The following is a 24277-nucleotide window of genomic DNA, read 5'->3' on the forward strand; positions in this document are numbered from 1 at the left end:
CGCGCTTTAGCCGAATGTCGGACAAGCGACTGAGTAATACTCCAGTTAACTGAAAGCACATTTAGACCGTGATAAATCGTGTACTAGCCGAGACAAATCTGACGTCACGTGTACTCATAATCTTCGCAAGAAACTACCGGAAACATTAACCTTCTTCTAATGTGAATAAGGCCTAAAGAAAACGAGTTCTGAAAGGAATATAAATTGGTCAAGAAATATATTCGCGCATTAACATTTACAAAGCGCTTAATGGATCTTAATAAGGAGTTGAAATATTTTGCAGAAGGCACATATATGCATATAATATAATGTAATTATGGAAAGAAAAAATAATATGTAATAGAAAGTCGCTATATGATCGATTCGTATCTTTTGTATTGACATTCATATTACTTTCTAACAAGAATAAAGTATACTCTGTCACTAAAAAATCGTAAAGATATGTTATGAGATATTTCTCCAACGTAGATATAACGTCCCGATAAAATATCGCGAATTTGTTCGCGTCACAAGACTTTCGACTTTCTTCGCTCCGGCAATATTGAGCGAATTTTATCCGAGCGAGAAAAACGAGCGAGGTTGGCAAATTCATTCGGGCGACCTTAGATACAGCCGTAGATCTTGCCGTAGCCGGACGATAGTATCGACGGTACTGTACCGAGCCGATAAATCGACCGGTCCTTTGGTTTGCATTCGTATCCTTATTTCGAGCTATTTGTCTCGAGTTTCGAGGGGGATTTCAGCGCAACGGCTTAAATCTTTCCGACTGATCCCATGGGACAATCTCTCTCTCTCTCTCTCTCTCTCTCTCCCCGGAATGGGAGAAACTCTCGGAGTTTAGCAGCCGAAAAGGAGACGATATATGTATGTAGAGCTTCGCCACGATCGTAGAAACTAGATTGCGGAAACGATTATCTGTCGATTCGTGTGACTCGCCCTTTCCCTCCTTCCTCGACTTCGTTCTCGATTCCGCGCGCGGAATGCAATTTACTAATTTATCGAAGTTGTGCTCGACGACGCGATACTTAGACTGGATCGTGGAATAATGTATTAGATTGGCAAGCACGATTCCCTCTCGCGTATTTCGTAAGACGAATGCGAGACAATTCAAGAATAAAAAATCTTTGTATACCTCTGCGAAGGAGAAAAAGTTGGCTACCCTAAAGTTTCTATTTCATTTTCTGAATAAAAGTAACGTTTTTTTGTACTATAATATTAATTTGTAAATTATATAATGGAATATATTAATTGAAGGATCATTAACAAGATAATTATCGAAAGTATAGTTTTGAAGGAATGTTCATCTTTTTTTATGGAAATTTTATTAGAGATTATTTATCGCAATTTTTTGTTGCAATTATTCAATGCCTTGTCCGCAATTAATTTTCGCATTAATACATTCTTTCAATTAAGCAGAGCCTTTGAGATTCTAAATATTAAATATTTCTTTCGTTAGATTTTTTTATTTAAATTTTTCAGAATAATAACTGATAAAAAAAATAATTGATCTTATCAAAGGCTATTATATCGCAACAAAATTTTTAGCAAAAACACGAAATATGTATATCTATTATCAACATTTTCGTCTAAATATAAAAAAAATATTTGTTTTACGTCGCCACTTTAGTTAGTGTTTGTAAGCAAAACTCGTCTGTCGGGATGGCGAAAATTAAACGAGGCACCCGTAGAACGTTAATCGTTGACAGCGGAGACGGCAGTCTTCCGCTCGGAGGGCTCATTTTCAGGGTAGCCTGTCCGCAGGTCTTCAAGAGGTGGATTTTAATGAGAGGCTTGGGAGGTGTGACGTACAAATAACGCGAACGAAGGCGCCTCGCTTCGATGCGCCTATTTGCGCGCTTATACAAGGTGTCTTGGAATTATATGAGATGTTTTTTTTAAACAAAATACTAAAAAAACCCTTAAAAATACTGAAAATTGCAGTAAGCAAATTAGAGAAATAGCTGCATAATTATTTAACATTGAAAACAAAGAAATTTTAGCGAATTAAAACAGAATTTATTTAAAAAATTTATTGTATATATCTAAATAAAATTTAACTGAAAATTAAACCGCGTACATTTTATTAATCTATTTCTCACAAGTATTCATATAGATTCGAATTTATTAAACATAAATATGCTCCAAGACTATTTTCGAAGCAGTCTGCGTTTAATCTTATCTGTAGCTGCAAACATCTAATATAATTTTTGAAAATCCCGCATGAGAATACCGTACTTATATACATATTTCATATGCATATATATAATATATCAACTGCTATCGATCTCTCAAGATGCTCAAAGTTTTATCACCAAAATAGCAATATCGACTGACACGAGATGACAATGTCTGCAGTGCCATTGATAGTGCTAAAAGCAGCTCTTTTATGACAGGAACAGCGAGTTTCGCGCGATAAGATTCATATTTTACAATATTTTCTCGTACACATTTCTAGATCTTTTGTTTTTGATTGCATGGATTGCTATAAGGTGTCTGAGAAAATTCGATATTGAAAAATATAGCATACCAGAAAAAGTCAAAATACAGGATTTTGTAAATAGTTGTATCAAATAAACAAAGTAATTTTGTTAAAAACCTACAAAGATTTTTTTTCTTTATAAAAATTGTTAAATTAAATATGCGCGTACTATAATTCTGTTACAAACTTCGTTATCATAAATTCGTTAAATATTTTATCACTCTGACCATTATATTATTATATATTATTCTGCAGTTCGATTTTTGCATAATACATAATACAATTTATTTGTTTATCTCATATCAGTCAAGTACAACGCGATGCAAAAGTACACCCTGAGATATTATCCTGAAAGGCGATGATATAACATGATTCGAAAGACGAATATATACGCCGGGATACACCGAATGATTAACTATCGCCGCAGCGATGAAACAAATTTTTAAGTCACTCCGGAGCCGGATCTCCCATTCGACGCGGCCGCGAGATTGCATTTCGAGACAGCCGCGTTGATTAACTCTGGCTAACAACGCCCGCGGGAGCACCCGTTATACAATTCCCGCAAACATCGTCAAATATTCATACTCCGTGCGCCGGCGAGCGAGAACGTCGATGCGCGATCGACTCGTCCGCCGTTTACGTTTTTATCTCGGTTACGCGATGAACCCCGACGGCATTCGTTTCCGGGCACCCCGGGTGCCGTGGCAATAAACGATTCGCGATCCACCCCCGTTTCGTTCCGACAGCGACAAGTACCGCGCTCGGCGATTCCGCTTCCAACCGGCGCTCCTGGCGGCTGCCGATAACGCACTATCGAAGAGATAAATAATTTTAAGAGTCGCGGCTGAACACCGCAAACGCAGAAGTGATATTGCCAGAAAATTAAAGCGCCACGAGGAGAAAATTGAAATTGAAACGCGGATGCTTTTATATCAGGCATTTGCATCGTTTTATTATTAACTATATTTTTTGAAAGCGATAAAAAAACTATTCATAATTTAGATATTTATGCGTAATAATATTTTAGCAATACACATTTTATTGTCACGATTAAGAGTCTTAATTTGGAGTTAATAAAAAATTATATAAAAATAATAATACTCTCCCCTATTCCGATGTGTGATATATCGTTTTATTATTAACTATATTTTTTGAAAGCGATAAAAAAACTATTCATAATTTAGATATTTATGCGTAATAATATTTTAGCAATACACATTTTATTGTCACGATTAAGAGTCTTAATTTGGAGTTAATAAAAAATTATATAAAAATAATAATACTCTCCCCTATTCCGATATGTGATATATATCGAATACAGGTTCGCGAAAAGAGATATAAAATATTCGGAAAATGGTATAGAGAGTTTATTTTAACAATAGATTTCTCTCGATAGAGATGTCAAATAGTCGTTACCACCTGTAACTCTTTGCTCAACAAATTCGACGTAGGCGATATTTTCGTTCGCAGAAACACGGCGAGACACATGATTGCTATATCGCGTATTCGGTGTTTTTTTTTCGCGCGTCGCTGATCAAGCGAAACGGACGATGCTCTGTTTGTAATGTCGTGCCGTTTTAATAAACCGCACGTGTGCTATGCTGATCGATAATAGAATCCGTATAACCCTCGGCCACCCTCGAATCGGCCCGCGGATGAACCGCACGCGAATGTCGGCATCGGGAACATATATACACAGCTGTCTCGATCTGATCCTTCTCTCTCTCTCTCTCTCCCTCTCTTTTTGCTCGATCAGTAGTTAACCAAATTAAACGTAATTTGAATTTCGTTTGAAATTCAATCGAGATGCCCCACGACGGGCCGCCGACGGGCGCGTTATCGAATAAAAATATCGAAAATTCCGCGCGCACAACGGAACAACGGTCACGTTCGCCGAAGCTACCGAACGAAATTTCCGAAATTCCGGACGCGATCGAAGCGAGACAGATTGACGGAGAGATTTATCGAAGAAAGAAGAGAGAGAGAGAGGGATCGAGTTTGGGATTGAACGCGAAGCAGAATGAAGTGGATTTTTGTTTGGCGTAGTTCCCAATCTTCTCCCTTCACTTTTTACAGCTTCACAAGCGAGAAGCGCGTTTTCCGCAACGCATTGTACGCGAAACTTGATTGTTTTTATCGTTACCATACAAATTTATCGTTTTCATTATCGGCTGCTTACTTTGGAGCAACGAATTCAACTATGCTACTGTTCTCCATGCGCAAACTAATTTTGAGATTCTACATATTTCAATAAACGATTTATCGACGAATTAATTACAAAATATCGATCTTGATGTCTTGACTGATTCGATTATTTTCTGTTTTATTTAGGCGTAGCATAACTATTGTACATATATACATCACACTGTCAGATATGTGATGTATGACAATACGGCCTAAAAGCAATTTATTGTTTGTCAAGTCACCGATGAACTTCATGAAACAATCGAACATGCATCAGACAATTTGTGAGACCTTGTATATACGTTATTGATCAAAGCCATCGCGTCGCTCGACCGAATTACGAAGTCCGGACACGACGCGGAACATGGAGATAACCGCGAGAGTAATTGCGGTAGTTCGATAGTGGATAGAACTGAAACCATAAACCGCTTAATTGCCGTTAGAATAGAGATAGACGCGTTTCTTTGTTTGCCTTTTTATCTCCTTCTTCATTTTTCTGCATATCTATTCTTATAACACAATAATAATTATTCCATTAAATTTATAGGAAAAAAATAATTTATACATTATTACGAATAAGCGAATAAAAACCAAAAATTGTGTTTTATCAATACTTTTTAAATAGCACACAAAATAAAATTCGTGCGTATAATTTCTCAAGATAAAAAATGTTATCGATTCAAGATTAGATTAGCTTTAATATCTTATTATACGATATTATTGTCTACACATATATAAATACTTCAAAGAAAAAAAAACAACTTAAAAAATCCCGATAAATTTCTTTAGTAGAACGACAGTGTATTTTGAATCTAAAAATATTACTTTATATAATCTTTATACATTTCCTTAATATGGATAATCAAATAATATTAATTAAATATTTTGATTACAAGTACAAACTGGGATTTTTTTCAAAAATAAAGGAACAAGAAAGTTGTTCTCCAACTGACCTTACAAATTGAGAACTAAACACGCGAGTGGGGTAACAAGCGATCCGAAACAACATTATTCGCTTCCAGTTTAGATCCCGAATCACGATCCGCTTGAGAACTCGCGGAGGACGCACGAGTAGAGCCGGACTTCCTGTTTCAGGATGGAACGCTAAAGGCCGAATAAAGCCCGTTATAAGCCGGCGGAAAATCTCCCCGATCTTCGCGGTGAAGTTTGCGCACAGTTTGGCCGGGCAGTTTGCTCGCGGGGATTTCCTCGCCGGCGGGAAATGTATCGAGCCATCGAGCTGTATTACGGATGCGCGGAAGCGGCACGAAAGCACGCGGAAACCGGACGGATCGTAACGCAACGACACACAGCGATATCGCGACGGCGACCAACTGAGACCGTAATCCGTTTAATTCCCGACCAACGAAATGTCCTTTGTGTTTGATTAACCCGCGCTAATCCGCGCCTGAGCCAATTGTTTTGCTAAATCAATCGCGTATCATGCGCCGCAAGGTCGAGCTTTCCGATCGAGCGGTCGCATTGATCGGCCAAAACGTGGAGCCCCCGAACTCGCGACCTGAGCGCGAATGTTCCTAGCCGCGCCGTTGCATTCCCTGCGCGATGCATCGGAATATCCCGATCGGGCAAAGTAAATCCAATGTCACGCTCCGGATAACCGCGTCGTTATCCTGCGTCGACGTTTCTGTTGACGGACAGATGACTGATTGACGCGTCTCGCAGAGAAGAAAATTAAAAAATTGCAATAATCATAATATCGTTCTTATTCTTTACTCAAGTATCATTATTTTATAAAGAAAGAGAGAGAGAGAGAGAGAAAGTGAGTCCTTTTTAATTATAAATATATGAAAAAAAATAAATGTTATATTTTTCGTACTTTTTCTCATATTCTTATGTGATTTCTTATACAAATTCGTGGTCACGGAAATTGATGTCTACTATCCTATAACGTCTGCATTATGTGCAAAAACGTGACGTGATTGTATTTGGAAAATTCAACAGATCGAGAGACCATTTTTAATCTATTAATTCGCGATGCGCATAATATCTTGTTATTTATACAATTTTTAATGAAATTTTTCAATAAGAAAGATGAGAGAAAAGATTGACACAAATTTGTTTGGCGTTTGACTCAATTATCCAAGAAAATAACTAATGCAACAGAAATTTGTATGACGAAAAGAGGAAGCGAGAAGGGATAAGAAAAGTGAGAATTAAATTTGCAAACATCAATTTGCTCAATATTGATTAATTTACCGTAGTTTCTCAGCTCAGCTTCAGTAAGCTTAAGTACCGTTCTGCTATGTGAGAATGTGCTTTTGTAATACAATAATATTATAGTACAATACAATATTATAGTACAATACAATAGTACCTCCTGCTATAACGTACGCTATACATGTCACAATCATCTTAATACGCCTATATAACAAATACGGAACATAGATTTCGCGTTGACATACGTCGGATCAACTGTGTTTTCATATCCACGAGGGTCGCGTAATTATACCGTAACATCGCGTGGAAGTAGGAATACGTTAGTACGTCAGAAATTCCATCGTAGATGTCGAAACGGCGAACCACATCGCGCATTTCCACGCGTGACCACGATATTCGATAAAGGTTCATTTCGTCCCATGAAAATTGGATTTTCCGGGGTGGTACTACGTGTGCGGCGCAACATATGCGATTCAGTTCAGCAATGTATCCAGAAAGGTAATATTTGATTTCTCTCGCGCGACTCGTTTGTTTCGCAGAAAATTCGATGTTGCGATATAATCTAGCGGTGTTACCGCTTTCGTTCGTATTTTCAATTCGCAAAACGTATCTTTCTTCCGATTATAACGTGTATACCTTACATGCTTTATAGCGCAAAATTCAATTTCGATCGATCTAACTGCAAATAGCTCTTTATTTTATTAATTACAAATATTGTTTGATATGTAAAGAGCAATTGTACTCTCACTATTTCATATTTAGCTATGTGGTCATGTTAATTTCCATAATTTAATTAGGATTTCAATGCGTTTTGATTCGAGCTTCTCTCGAAATTGTTAATTTCAATATACCTATGTTCATGTTATTAAACGTTATCAAGCGCGATAGTTGATAGCCTTTAGTTTCAAGACAAGGGATGCTTCTGACCCTCTCAAACGGACCGCGGAGATGAATTACGTCAAAGTAAATTGATTTCGAAGCAATCTCCTGCTCTACTTCCTGCGGGCGGAAGATGATGTCGGATTTATGAGAAAAGCTCAAAAGGTCCTATGGACGATTTTTAAAAGTATTATATAATATATCCTGCCAATTATATATGTTTTGATTTTATTGCGGGAAGTATTTTGATATTTGATTTAGAAATATAAAAAAAGCACACACGTTTATGTTTTTCTTTTGAAAAATAGAAGCTTATACAGTAAGCTTGTACACAATAAGCTTGTACAGTAGAAGCTTTGCCAAAGATTAGTTGAATTATAAAATACTTTCATCGTACACGTGTATTGCGCGAGCTTTTTCCTGGTTTAATTCTGGTTTCTCGCAGATATCCTTTCCCGTCTAGCCCCAAATGGAGACATTAAAATATTCCACGAGTGAGGAAACATTGCACACGCGCGTCTCCCAGTAGCGACTTGCATTTGCAGTTTACTTTAGACTGGCTCTCTGCTGCAATATAATCTCATTATTCCGCGAATACTTGAATGAGACGAGCGAGAAAATATACCGGCTGCCTCTCGTGTGGATCACGCTCGCCCTGGTCTCTTTCCCAACCTCCGCTTTCTTTCCTTATCCCGGTGGCTTCCAGGAAATCTTTCTTCGCGAACTCTAGATTTAGTTGACGAACACTAGCACGCATACAACACACACACATACACATTCGCATACACACATCTTATCTCGCAAATACCTTCAGACACCTACACGTGTTCGGCCAGATTGAGCGTGAAATACAGGAGGATCAGCCGCACGAATACTCATACGTAAATGTATACTTACGTGTATGTATATCCGACGTAAAATAACGTGAATAAATCGATACGCATGCAATATAAGTGCATACAAGAGTATCTAAAAAAAGATATCGCGAGCTAAACAATTTTTTATTATTTTGAAGAACGAAAACGATGATTTATTCTTGATTTACAAGTCCAAATTATTTTACCTTATAAAAATGAACAATTTGATTCTAATACTTAAATTGTACAATTATTTATACAATTTAAAAATTTTGAAACTTTTATTTTGGAAGGTTGTTGTACCCAAATATCCTCTTTTTTTTTTAGAAAAACTATAAAATTTACAGAATCGGAAAAATTTATAGAACTGTGTTGAATGTTTTGTTTAGATTACCGACAAATTTTTAAAAATTCAGATTTTTTATTCATTCATGCGTGTATATGCGATGAAAGCCGTACGTTGCACCGATATTGATATTTTTGTTGGCGTCTTTAAAAGTACCGCGACGGGAATTTATGAAATTCATCTTTAAACCTCGGGCACGTTTCTGCGCGCGACTCTCTGCCAAGAAAAACACTGCCGCGTTGCGGAAGATTAATCTACGTCCGCTCCTAGGAACGGCGTCGCCTAAAAAGAATCCGTACAACATGAACGTCATAAGGTTAAATCGCAATGAAGGGATACACACACTCTCTCTCTCTCTCTCTTAAATTTTCCTTGAGATAGAAGAGATTTAAATTCATATTATTTTCTCTTATCTGGAGAGTAAAAGTTTTGAAACTAATTTAATATTTGCACGCAAGAATTTCTTAATAAGCAATAAATATAAAAAAAAATTATTCATAATCTGCAGATTGAAAAATGTTTGCGCTTAAACAGCCGCAATCAAATATGTACATATATGCATGAAAGAATATTTTATATAATTCTAAACGTGTAATATATTTATATAGAGATTTTCTCTAATGCGAGTTTTTCGCATTTTTCGAATAAAATAATTCATTATAAAAGTTCAAATATATCTCCCCCAAATTATCATGTCGCATTTAATAGGACATGTTCTGACAGCAATATGGGTTCCGCAAAACGGAAATAGTATCGGGTCAATTCAACAAAAACAAGTGCTATAAAATTCCACATCATTTTGCGTAACCGTTCTCAGTAACGATTAATATGCCGAGAATATGGATGACTAAAAATATATATGCACACAGTCAAGGTTAAAATAACTTCCAGAATTTATCCCAGTCTAAGCCGGATACCGAGATGTCAAGATGTCTCTCAAATTAATATCGCGTAGGCATTCCAAAATTATGAAATTAGATACTGTAATAAAAATGTAATATCTAATAATATTGCTAACGATCGTTAATATCAATCAAGCTATTTTCAAAACTATTTAATACAAGAAACTATAAACTATTCGTAAAAATAAATTAAATGATTTTATTAATTAAAAAGTAAACACATTTACATTATCTAACTATTTTAAAAATTCATATTTGAAAAGTTTTGCACGTAAATAAATTAATAATATTTTATCTTTTATAAATCGCAGAGACATCCTTTAAGGATTAATAATTTTCTAATAAATGCTGTGTCGCACGCGGATACAAATTGACGATGATTAAGGTACAAAGAAAATTCAGATCGGCTTCATATTAACGATGCTCACCGATTCGATCTAAGCGGATTACACGCGAATATCTCAGTGTTTAAATCACGCGACTTCCGACCACCGCATCGCTCACTTGGGGACGGTCGGCGAATGAATGGGACTAGGATGAATGGCAGATTCGTCTAAAGGACGCTTGTGAATGGTGCGTATTAGCGCCCGTGCCATATATATGCGCACAACTTGTGTGTAGCCGTGCCATATCATTTCGTGAAAGATCATAAATAGTTGAGAATTCTGACTTTATTTTCAATAATTTTAGAGTTCTTGATAATTTAGCGGCGTTTTATTTCGATACGTTCAAGTAAGAGATTTGCTAGATTTAAATAATATTTTTAGATTTAATTAATATTTTTTATTTTTAAAAGACAGAACTCTCTTTTTAGAACTCTTGTAGAACTATAAATTATTTCTTTAAATTATTAAAAACTCTAGAACTATTGAAAATAAAGCCAGAACTCTTAATTATTATTTATGAATTTTCATGAAATAAACGCTTTACACACTTCTCTATTGCCTCTATAAAATAAACAACTTCTCACTCACCGATACCTGCAATGACGGAGTTGTAGTACACAACATATTGATCTGAAAACAAAATATTCAAATTATGTATATTATGTACATATGTGTGTGCGTGCGTGTGTGGATATACAAAGTTATTTTGAAAGTCTAGAAATGATCGAATATCTCGTAAATAATATATACAATTTGGAAAAAAATATTTTTATTTTGCATACCTTACAGCTGCCCCAACGTCGCCTGATGCCTCCCTGGGCCTCCTCCTCCTCTCTTGGTAGCACTCGCGACACTCGCGAAAACACGAATAATTACGATCGCCCGACACTTTACACGGCACTCCCGACGCGCGAAACTTTATACGGCACTCCCGATACGCAACATTTTACACGGCACTCCCAACACGACGCGTGAATCGTACTGTATATCGCAATATTACCTGTAACAAATAAAATACATACATATATTAGAATAATTTTATTATTTTGCATTACAGCATACAAAATATAAATATTAGATATAAGGAATATCTATAGATATAGGTGTTTGATTATCTTTATTTTAGTTTAATTAATATTTTTTTCTGCTTTTAGAAGGCAGAATTCTTTTTTAAACTCATGTAAATTATAAATTTAAAAAATTTTGATAATTACTAATAAGGAAAATGCTGTAGGACAAAATTGCATGCTGCGTGAAATTTGCAATTTGTCCTTTGTTTGCTTCGTTTTAATCGCCAGAACTATTTATTTAACCAATCAATAAATCTAGAATTATTGAAAATAAAACCAAACTTTCAATTATATATGATCTTCCATTAAATAAATATGCTAGCTTCACACACATACATATGCTGGAAGCGTGTCTCTATATACGCTAAAATATAAAATGTAAAAAAAGGAAGAAGGTAATGCGATTGATATTTAAAAGAAAAGAATACAAGAATCACAAAGGAATATTCCCCGACCAATTTAAAGTCAATTTTTTTTACTATAATGTTCAGATATAAAATATTTTATTTTTTTATTTCATTATATTGCAATTTTATCTCTCTATCAAAAATGATGACGAAAATGTACTTCTCTTCTTTTTTAATCTATTTCTGCTTGTGGGATTATTTACCAGTATATTATTAACAAGGCTTTTCACATATGTATATGTTTATGGGAGTAATAAACATATACATCTCGCGCTCAATACTGTGGACATCATTAATTCGAAACATTGAACACAAAGCTATTTATAAATTGTTCGTGGATATATAACAGGATAATTATGTTTTTAATCGTTCTCAATTCCGTGTTTACATATCGCTAAATATATCGAGAGCTCGTTGTTATTTTTCACATGCACTGAAATTTATTGTATTTAAAATTTCATGTTTTTCTTTCCATGTTTTACGAAACAAACTTTTGATATTTTTAAAAATACTGGTAAGAGCTTAGAACAATACAAATTAGAAGTATATATATTAAAGCTTAAAAAAAAGATAAAAAATAAATTGCACAATATTTTTTAATTTGTGAAACAGGAGAAAATCTGTGTAAACAACTATATATATTTCACCAGCAATGCTGGTTTGAAATTTAAAATTAAGGTATGTTCGTATTTACCACATGAAACTTTTATCTGCATTTTTCCGATAAATATCTAGTAATTAATTACTATCGAAAAATATAATTCGATAAATTTGAAACTTAGCTTTTCATAAAATGACGATAAAATTAATTTAAAAAATACTTCCAAATATTGACAAAAATTCAACAACAGAATATAAAATTTCTTACATTTGACTTTATTTTCATTTTCAATATAATTTAATAAGAGTATGAATGCACATTCCTGATATCACAATAATTTTATGTAATTGTTCCCTTTTCAACTGCTGTATACAGCATTAATATGTAACAACGAATGAATTAAAATTACATTTCCATTTTCCGAATGTTAAATCTCAAATAGATCCAGTGCAAGTGGACAGCCGCGAGCGAATTAATTTCGCACACTCTCGCTCACGTTTTCACGCTTATAAAATAGGATTCGTTCGTAAAAAAATATTGCTTTTTCTCTCTTTTTTCCTTTTTTTTTATTCGTGATTATTGCGGATATGTTAAATTTTTCATAGAAAAAAAGAAAGAGAGAAGCGCCATTAATAATTAGAATAAAGTTACGGAGCAGCCGGAAGACAGACATCGGCAGAGAGGTGGAATTATCAGGAAAGAACGAGATAAATAAGGAGGGCGTGCGTATCTTGCTTGCTTCGACAGCGCGTAACAGCGCTAAATCTCTAACCACCGAGTGTTAAAATGAGTACCGGCCACGAGAGAAGGATTAGTTTTCTCGGAGGCATCTAACCGTAATTATGGGATCGACTTGAATCACTTTCGCACGCGATCAGGATAGTGTGCGAACCGCAAACACGCGCACGATGCGGCCAGCGCAAATCTTCACTTGAGAAATAGGAAACTGTAAATATTCAATATCTCATTTTATGTCAGAAAGCTTGCGAAGGTACTTACAGATTAAATTAAATAAAACAGTATATGTGGAGAAATATATATAAATAAAGTTAATCGTGTAAAGTAAAAATTACAAATTTTTATTATTTACGTAGGAAAAGCTAAATAAAATAAATTGTAAATTCAAGATCTCATCTTATCAGAAAAAACTTATAAAAGATTTATTACTTTCAGACTAATTAGAAAATATATTTGAAGAGAAAGATATGTAAATTTTCACACACACACACACACACACACACACACACACACACACACAGCGGATGTTATAAAACATGCAAAATGAAAAATACAAATTTTTTGTTACATAGGAAACTTTCATATAAAATAAATTGTAAATTCAAAATTTAATTTTATCAGAAGATTCAACATTTTTAAAATAAGAAAGTATATGTGAAGAGAAAAGAGAGAGAGAGAGAGAGAAAATGTATTTTTCGTATATTGTATGTATAAAGTAAAAAATAAAAATTTCTTGTTACATAGGAAACTTTCAAATAAAATAAGATTAGACAATAATATACACATATATACTATTTTTTTATTTTTTTATAATTTTATAAGAATTTCGAGGATTATAAAAATTTTGAAAATTATGAGGATTAAGAAAATTTCGAGAAATTCGAAACCTTCACGGATTTCAAGGAAAACATTACGCGACAATCTCGATATTCGCACATATATTCTGTCACTCGGTCTGAATAAAGTATCTTTACTCCCTGTTTCTGTTTTTACTCTGTTTTTTCTTTTTTTCTTTTCTTACCGTTTACATCTTATTCTCGCGAACCGGATGCGCGATGCTCGAAGTCGTAAAATACCAGCGTCGCACGCGCATGCGAGATAGAAACCGGTTGCTCTCTTTTTCTCTCTCTTGTAACGGAAAACAAATATTTTTTGGTGCAGCTATCCAGCGGTTTTAAATATTTAACACACACATATTTCTCACATTAACTTTCTGCTCGATATGGTTTATTTTATATGGTTTATTTCTACATATTGACACGCTTTGCAATGCAATAAATATAACAAATTTCGCTGGATGCAATATAGTGCACATTGATGCAAATATCCTGGAAACTTACACAGAAATTTGCCTAAATGCGAAAGCATAATAGAAACATAATTTGATAACTTATGTTTATATCCCGCAATGAATTAATTGATCCAATCATTTGAATAACATGCATATATTTTCGTGTGTACCAATATATGTATAAAGATCATTAAAGCAGAAATTCTTGTTGTTTAAGTATTATATACATAAAATACGACGATAATTTCTAACACTAAAATCCATCATTATATTAATAAATTATTAAAGTGCTCCAGCAACAATAATAAATAGAATGTCATTTCTTTTCGATTGTTAAATATTTGAATTTATTAATCATTAAAAAGGATCGGTTCATATAAAACCGACGTCCTTATTTCGGACTATGACAGATTTAGTCCAACACTAGAAGACCCCTTCGTAAGCTATTGTCTTTGTCGTGTTATGAAATCTAACCACGTCGCTAGTGATAAATCAACGCGTCGAGCAACAGTCGGCCGATCTCGCTGGCAATTCTCGATCGTGCTACCGGTCAGCCGATCAATCACGCTCTTTCAATCCACGACACGTGCACAATCCGACGAACGTCGCAGCGTACAAACGAACGAAGGTCAATGTGGTATCGCGAGGCAACCAGCCAGCACCAGGTGGACCGTACACGCTAATTCACTAGTTTGCCTCGCACAATCGGCATTGGGTGTGTCACGTTTCTCGATTCACATCTGCCTATCCATGCTCTTTGGATCTCAGTGCCGTAATTTTAGTCAGGGAAAAGTGAGATCAAATCGAACACAGAGAATCAGATCAAATCTAAAGGATGTCTTTTTCATCAAGCCTTTATGAGATCTAATTTATCTCGTCTTTCAGACACCGTATGATTAAAATTGACGAAATAAAGATATGTTTCATATTATTTGACATCTTGCTTTATGTTAGTAATATTTCAATTTCCACAAACAGAACATATAAATCAAGTTTATATTATAATTATTATAATTTTTGTTTTGATCACCTATAATAAATGTGTAATATATAAACATGCGCTCAGCATAATAATTGAAATAAGCACATGTGTGCAAAATATATTCATTATACATATGGTATACTATATCATATATTATATTTTAATATCATATATTATAATTCTTTATTATTTTTTCGAAAACTAATTATAAATGATGAAATGTTTTCTGCGTCTTTAAAGCGAGTGTTCTATAGTTCGTCTCGTCCTAGTCACGGTGACTCTCACCTCTCTTGGTCTCTGCGGCAGTCGAGACTATAACACATTGCTTTCGGAGAATTAATTGAACGGCTGCGAGACGCAGAGATGCAGGGATGCGATGACCGTATGGAGTATAATGGATGGATAGTCGCGTAGTTAGATAATAGATGGATAGATACGCCGGTGGATGATAATGGGCCGTGTCAAGTGCGAGACGCGACGAGACGAACTGAAGTAACCCAAGTGTCTGTAATGTGTACGTGACCACGGGGTCGAAGGCTGGTTATGTGTGACGTCACGACACTCGTCTATAGCATCTCTGACATCAGAACCTCGTCTGTATATTATGTATATTATTAATCGCTATTACATAGAACTACCTCAAAGTTCACAAATTATCTGTCATCTATACATTCTTTGACCAATTTGCTAAGTAAAAATTCGTCAAAAAATTCATAAAAGAACAAATTTCCTAATTTTGAAGTAGATGTATATATATCTTTTCAATTTTCAACATTAAATCTCATTGTAACTATTTCTTAACTTATAAATTTTTTTAAGATTTCAATTTTTTTAAATTTACACAAAATATATAAGCCATTTATTTTTAATAATTAAAAATATTATAATATGAATAAGTATTTTAATATATGTATTTTATGATTGACTATTTTAAAAGCAATGTCAATATACATAAATCCAAAGTTATCCTATTGTGTATCTTGCTATGCACATATAACAGACAGAAAGTTTGGAGACTATTTTGTTTAAACACTGAATTATTTGAAGATCATTGTAGATTGTGGCTAGCCGGGGAAATCTAGCTAGTCGATCCTTTAATCCCTTGCTTTGCAAAGTATCTTGTGGTCGTGCTCTATCTCCAATTTTGAGGGTTGAAACGCACAAGAATATCCCAAGAGAGATCCAGAACGATTAATGGTTGTTTTCGGAAAGTTTAATAAAGGAATGAATTTCTTATAAATGAAGTCGTAAATATGATTTTAGTGCAATTTGACTTAATCGATCATATTGCTACTTTCGTCATGTTATTTAATGCACAATAAAATAATATAATAATAGATATTTAAAAATGATTGTTCTGCTACTTTAATAAATTATTCCTATTTATAGATAAGTATAATCATAATATTTATTTATTTTATTTATTGCACATTAATTGTATCTAGCAAAAGATGTACTTTTAGTTTGATGGCCCGCGATGACCAGAATAATAATAGTTGATTTATTATTTCGATAACCTCTGCATAAAGATCAATTCCGACAATTGCTTGATTCGACCGAATTGTATTCTGCGCGCAATTTAAAGAGCGTTCTGCTAACGACGCGTTTCCTCGTTCGCCAATGTCTGCGTGTCCAAGAGAATTAACTATCGCATTTAACCCGCATCGCCATAAATTGATTAAGTCACTGAAAGCGATGTAATTTGTCTTTTATTTCGTTTTGTTGCAGATCAGTGTGGAAAGTGCCGCGCCAGCACGAAGAGGCTAAATCTCAACAAGTACTGCAAAAGAGACTATGGTAAGTATATGTCTCCAAACAATGTCGTAGACAGAGAACAGTGTATTAATTGCGCTTTCGTCCCTGAGATAATGGAACACGTAGAAACCCAAACGTTACACGCAAATCCCTTCGCAATGAGAATTTCTCAGAGTCCTATAATTAACTGTTATATATGCCTTGTACATACAGCTGCTACAAAAAGAATAAACGTTCTATCTGTAGAACGACTCATTATCTACAAGATAAAAAGTTTTCTTAATTTTCTAATAAATATTACATATATATAATAAAGAATTATATATAGAATTATATTTATTATATAGGTATGTAATAAATATTATGCATACATAATATATAATATATATCTAAAATAAAGAATTAATCCTATATTAGGCATTCCGTTTTCCAAATAGAAAAATAACAATTTAATATCGTTATATTCCGACGAGCTAAACAAGAACTATCAGGACGACGATAAACGTGATGATATAGACAATCGTCGATTCTCTGGCTATTGTGGAAAAACATTACCAGCACAAAGCTACCGGAATTGTTTCGGTTTTTATCGGGAATAGATGTGTACCCACTCTGATAACGGGAGAGAACGCATGTGAAGCAACGATTTATGCCAGAGTGCCATTCTCTCTCTCAAAAGTCCTTGAAAAAGTCGAATATAAACGTACACTCAGAAAAAAAGAGAACCGTGAACAAAAAGAAACAGAGAGACAGTAAGAGGCAATTACCAATTTTGCTTTAGAAAGCTCCGAGAATTTTTCTTTCTTTCTTTATCTCGCTCTAAATTTTCATATTTTTTTTCACAATAATTATAATCAGTCTTCATATTTTTTCTAGTCATCGTTCTGTATAATAAATATAACTAAAATATAATGTTATTTCAAATTGTAAATTAGGAATCGATAATAGTTGAAAAATAATTTCTTTATTTATTTGATTTTTAATGTTTGAGAGTTTGCTGGAGCCAATCGTGGAGAAAAACAGGGGAGAAAAATAGGGTTGTTTGCATATGGTACTTTCTCCTCTTGGTTGTGTGTATAATGGTTCGTTCAAAAATGAAAGACTCGAAAGTTTTAATGGTGCCGGGTGCTTTCAATAATAGAATGGTATGCCTTTGAGCCGTCGTCCGGCACGGGTTTGGCCGGGCGGCTGTTTCGACCTCCTGTCTCTTTTCCTGTCCTCTCGTTTGATTCAGCGCAGATAAATCTTCAACAGGTCTGCACTTAGCTGTCTCGGACTTAGAATAGCGACTGAAACGACCGCGCGTCCCGTAGCCGCGTCGCGGAACCGATCGGGAACGGCGACGTCGTCCTCGACGCTGCGCGTGCCTCCACGTGTTTTTTTCACCATCGCGAATTTCGAATATGCGAAGAGGTAAAGGCATTGCCGCTCCATACAAAAACATACAGCAGTTTCGGTATTTGCAATCCGTAAAAAAGAAAACCGCGACAGAGGATGATCTCACGCAGTTATCTGATCAAAATGAAAGAATGAACAAGAAAAAAAGGAGAAGAGAACGAAAGTAATCGTTAGAAATTAAAAAATTTCACAATTAGTAAACATATAATTAAAAGAATCACGTTGTGTATTCTATTTCTTGTCGATCACTTGCGTTCTTATAAAGAAAAATGGAGCGATTCGAATCATAAATGATGCAATAGTTCAACAAATGCCAGTTTCAGAAATCGTAACTATAAAGTTATCGAAGAAAACGCATATTTCCGCTTACAAAGATATATTCCGCTATCCTGATCCCACCCCGCGAAGAATGAAAAATCCCCAGAGTACAACATGAGAAATAACGCGGCCCCATGATTCGAATAGCAAACTCCGGGGTCAAGCAGGACAGAGTATAAACTCGTAACACCGACGTCGAGTAATGAATGGCCCGATCGAATGCAACTCAACGTTGAATCGTTTCGCCGGGGCATGACCCTAGTCCTTGGCGAAAGGCTAATAGTATCCCTGTCCGGAGGACGACAGGATCGATGGTACGATCGTAACAAGAGAGAAAGGAAGAAAAAAAAATCTCGACCGCGGTCCCCCATTCGATTCTATATAGTCTCGAACGATTGAAAGAACCCGGGCATCCCTTGAACACGTAAGGAACACGTGTGTTCATATTAAAGTCTGATGCCGATTATATTATTTTAGTTACAACGTAAAATATCGATTTTATGATTACATCTATTTAATGTTTTACAATGATAAAGAAAAATGTTTCGTTCTTTATTTTTCATTTCTGTGTTTGATGCAATTTCAAAAAATTTTTCGTTTAAATTATGTAAATTGTTTTAATTGTTTGTAATTGATGCACAAGATATTAGATTTATGCTTCGTTAATATTATGAAACATTTGTAAATTATGAAATAAAAGAATATAATTGTCTCCGCAAGAATATTCTGTAAAATAAGATTAAAGATCTTTTAATGTAACTTTCTTAAAATAGAGATCTTTAATCTTTCTTTTGCAAATTATTTTTGAGGAGATAATTATATAACTTTATTTATTGTAAAATAAAATGCTTGAAATATTCAATATATTCTGTTTTATCGTAGCTATTCTGGGCAGAATAACGGACAGACACAAGAAAAGCGATGGTTCGCAGGGCGGCACAAGTGTATCAGGAACATCTTGGATCCGATTTACTCTAAACGTCGACTTCATTTACAAGAAAAATACAAACTCGAGAATTCGACGTGGGGATATATCTCTTTACGTTCATTCGTCTGATCTGGCCTGCAGATGCCCGAAAATCAAGCCTAACAAGTAAGTACTTACTCTCTTGACAAATTGGAGATATATCTTTATTTTTTTTATATTCAACATTCTTGACACTATTTTATTTTATCATTTAAAAATACTTTACTCGTCATTAAGCTGACAAAAGTTAATTCGAAATTTAATGTTTGTCTCTAAAGACATAGAACACTATTTACTATCTAAATAAGCTAAAATATTATATAATACGATCGGTTTTAAGAGGTTTCTAAAAATTGCTAAATATCACTTGTAAAAATATAAATGTTTTTTTGAAAATTCAGATTTTCGATATAGACTTTAACATGTTTTTTTCTCTCGCTAACTATAAATCTCACTCTCTATCATCATTGTCCAAAATACACACATTTAAAGGACTTTATAAAGATATGCAAAGTACATCCCAATTTTGTCAGACATCCTTAAATATTCTTTATAGATCTTTAGTGCCTTCGTTTGCCTTCAACTAAAAATCAAACCAAGCGGTCAAGGTTTTTTTTTAGAGGACATAATGTGATGATCTAATAAATGTGATATTAAACTTATAACATAAAAACTGGCAACAGTTCAAACGACCGTGAACTGCCTGTCAGATTCGGATCGAAATCGCGTAGTGGTCGGTGACAGCTGGCAACTGAACGCTGGCGATTACGACTTAAGCTCACGTCGGTTCTGTTATGTGTGTTCTCAGGTCGTACTTGATCCTTGGCCAAGAGAACGACGGCGGTGGCCAAGGTGGACTCACGGTGACGCAGAGGTCGATCGTCATCGAGTGGCGCGACGAATGGCACCGTCGAATGCGCCGTTTCCAACGAAGGGCGAGATCGTGCCATTGAGATGTTCGCGCGTTGCGGGAAGAGATGAAGAGATAAAGAGAGAGAAAAAGAGAAAGAAAGAGAGAGAGAGAGAGAAAGGGAAAAAGAGAGAGAGAGAGAGCGAATGAGAGAACGAGAATGTGCGAATGTATGTACGTATGTGTAAGTACGTATGTGTATGTTTGTGTGTGAGAAAGACAAAGAGAAAGAGAGAGAGAGAGAGAGAGAGAGAGAGAGAGAGAGAAGAGAGAGAAAGAAGTCGATCCTTTCCCAACCGTGTTCGTAGAAGCCTGCATATCTTGATTTCCCGGCCGCGAATACCGGTATCGGGGTGCCGATTTTGTTTTGCGCGCGGTACTCGTCGACGACTGTATGCAAAGTCGAAGACAAAGTACGAGGAAGAGGAGGACGAAAGGGGAAGCTGAATATTTCCAAATGGAGCATCCGCCGAATGAAATGACGCGAGCAATGCATGCGAAAATAATTCCATCACGAAATAATTCGCGAATAAATTATCGATCGTTCCAAATATAGATACTGACAAGTATCTATATTTGGAACGATCGATAATTTATTCGCGAATAAATCAATAATTTCGGACGATTCGTATTTATCTTCAACGAATTATATTTTTTTTATACGGACTCTCCTCCTTCGTTTCGACGTGAAAAACTCGCGAAAGTCCAAGCCTTCGAGCCGAGTTGATATATTTGCCCGCACGAAATGCAAATCATACAGCTTACATTTTTTTTCGATAGCAAATCGCATTCCTAACGAGTACCTAATGTCTCTGTGTAGAACGGAGCGAGTGTTCCTCGATGTCGATTCACTCTTGACATTTGTCGCGCGACATTTCTACGTGACAAGCGATTTATTGAACGGCATGAATCTTTGAGGCCCTGTCCGTTCGCACCCGATAAATCGCGCGTCCGTGAGAAATGTCGCGAGATGAATGTCGGGTCGAATTTACGCGACAGATTCAATTACTCTGGAATACCGCAAATCGGTATGGTGTTCTCGGCAATATTCAATGGCGAATAATCGTCCGAATATAACGTCGTCTATGTGGTTTCTATACTGTATATCTATATCTGACATTTAAACCAGAATGAAAAATATTTACTTTCGCGTCAAAAAGCACGCGTTGATAGCGCATTCATTCAGAATATCGCCCTCAATAGAAATTAATGGTTTTAATTAAGTTGCACGCATAACGATATTGCACGCAACGTAATTTGTGGTATTTATATGATACCGTTTTAATATATAGAATAATCAAGCTCTTTCAAAACGCTTCTCCACAATGATAATTCATATTCATCAACATCAATTTGCTATATACAAAAAATGGACATGTATAAATTGTATGTGATATGATGTGAGCGCGATATATATGAACCGGGCGTTAATGCATCTATATTACGGAAGGTGCTGTCATTAAAGCTTAATAGATTCGGTAAAGCGAAATCAATTTTTGAAATCATACGCGTCGCTGATGCACAATGTCTTTAATCTCGTTCGTCCCCTTTTATTTTTGCTTTACGAGCAGAAATTGAGGCAATGGCTAAAAAGGACGCATAGGCAAAACTCTTTTGTTTTTGAGAAAAATTCTACATCTAAAGCTCTTTTATTTTCTATATTCTATACGTTCTTACTAAGTTAATGGACTTGTAATTTCATTCAAGTATTTTAAGAACGAAAGTTTTATATATATTTTTCTTAAAACAGGATTTTTTGCCCCTCTGTACTTTTTTCAATTTGTCTCAATTTTGAATCATTTTTTTCAAAAAGTCGTAAATATTAGCTTCTGTAGCTAATAACAAATTTTGTTTTATCATTTTTATTTTTAATTGAATCATTCTATCATAAAATTCTCTCGAACATTCAATATGTAAAGTATTAAAAAATTTTTTACGCGTAATAAGATTACGTAATACATACGTCACGGCAATATTTCGACATTATTATGAATAGTAATCAGGTATAAATACATGATAATACACACGTGTTTCTCGACTTTATTCTTAAGAAAATCGCGACACACCTGCTACGGAAGCATGATTCAACCGTGTCCAGTACTGGAGGGCTCGTATCGTTGTCGGAGTATTTTAAAAGGCTAGTCTCAAGTAGACAAGCGCAAAATGCGTACGCACATGTACCATGTCTTAGCCACTTCAAATCTGATTTATTCGCGACCGTCTTGTCTTGAGAGTCGGTGCACTCGGAGAAAGTGGGCGTGAGAGAGAAACAGCACGAGAATCTCCAATGAAGTCTCGAAAGAGGCAAAAGGAGAAACGAAAAATAGACGCGAAACAAATAGATAAGAGAAGATACTCATTCACAGACATGAAAAATATATATTTAACCGTTATATATATTAATTATTAACGGATGTATTGAATTGAAATTTTTGTGAAACGCTATTGTTTTGTGTGGATTTGCTTTGCTAAAACGTTACAATGATTCTTAATTATTCAATATTAAACATCACCGGAGTGCAAAATGTTTAAAACTTATTGTTAGTTAAATTACGTTTCAGATTTGTTTCATTATTTTTTTTTTAATATCGAGAGAGCTCATTTATTCTCGTTGCATTATAATATAATTTAAATTATTGGTCTCTCTAGATTTTCATTAAGAAAAATTATGAACTTTTTAAAGAACACACATGGAAGTGATACGATAAGTCTACATATATATTGTATATTCTATAACGAAGAGTTTTAATCTTGATAGCGTTTTCTCAATAGATTCTTCATAAGAATAATGACCGCGTTTCTATTTCGTCCTATTGATTACTATGCAAACGTTCGCGAAATCAAAAGAGAAATCATCTGTAGACAGGAGAAATTCTCTGTTATTTCCTTTCATTCTTCATCAAACTTGCGCATATAAATATTGTTTAAGATTTATACAAACTAGCAAAAGCATAAATATGTATCACTTTCTAAAACTGCTCTACTTCTGTAAATTTATATTAGGTTGTTAATGATATTTAAGAGAAAGACGTTCGAAAAATATTATATTAGTATTAGAGCATTTGTGCAAAAATGCATGGTTAAAGAAACTCAAATTCATTCTGTGAATTTTAATTCAGTTAAACACATCCGAGTGTGCCCACGTAAAAGCATGACACTCTCGCACAGACATTGGTTCGTTCAGTGAAATAAATTGCTCGCAATACATTCGGCTCTCAGGCTATTAGCAATTCGAGGAGTGCGGATTTAAGTCAAGTTGTCAGCGTTCGTTTTACTCGGTTTAAACGTTTCTTCGAGCGAGATGCGCTCATCTAAAATTGGAACGAATGGAATTTGCCTAGAGAGAGAGAAAGAAAAAGAGAGATCTTGCCTCTAATCAAGAATAATATCGCGGATACGACAAAGCTACGTTCAGTTTAAATAAAATGGTTGAAAAAATCAAACAGATCGGTATTTTTTTTTTTAATATCTTGTTTGTGATTTTTGTCTCGATACAAAAAGTAAAAAAACAAGTGTTAAATGAGGACAAGCATTGCATTGCACGTCATTTGTGGACACAGCGGCGGAGTGCCCGATTGTAAATGGCACAAAATTCGTCCCCGGGCTTCCCCTCCCTCTCTCGCGACTTC

At 34.9% G+C, this 24277-nt stretch overlaps 1 protein-coding gene and 1 long non-coding RNA gene across 2 annotated transcripts in view; one reads left to right on the top strand and one right to left on the bottom strand.

Annotated features, from left to right (window-relative positions):
• Positions 1–20910, top strand: part of LOC114940207 (netrin-1) — a 192249-nt gene extending 171339 nt beyond the window's left edge. The window contains exons 5-7 of the mRNA XM_029314740.2: positions 17029–17097; positions 19654–19864; positions 20547–20910. Of these exons, the coding sequence (XP_029170573.1) occupies positions 17029–17097; positions 19654–19864; positions 20547–20691 (425 nt within the window). The 3' untranslated portion in view covers positions 20692–20910. The remainder of the gene's footprint in view (positions 1–17028; positions 17098–19653; positions 19865–20546) is intronic.
• Positions 1–24277, bottom strand: part of LOC114940208 (uncharacterized) — a 114068-nt gene that overhangs the window by 84627 nt on the left and 5164 nt on the right. Inside the window, exons 4-5 of the long non-coding RNA XR_014924298.1 lie at positions 10994–11211; positions 10800–10841 (exon numbers count right to left, since the gene is read on the bottom strand). This is a non-coding gene — a long non-coding RNA (uncharacterized LOC114940208). The remainder of the gene's footprint in view (positions 1–10799; positions 10842–10993; positions 11212–24277) is intronic.

Source organism: Nylanderia fulva, unplaced genomic scaffold (genome assembly GCF_048542155.1).
Source record: "Nylanderia fulva isolate GAGA-0341 unplaced genomic scaffold, ASM4854215v1 Scaffold16, whole genome shotgun sequence".
NCBI classification, from domain to species: Eukaryota; Metazoa; Arthropoda; class Insecta; order Hymenoptera; family Formicidae; genus Nylanderia; species Nylanderia fulva.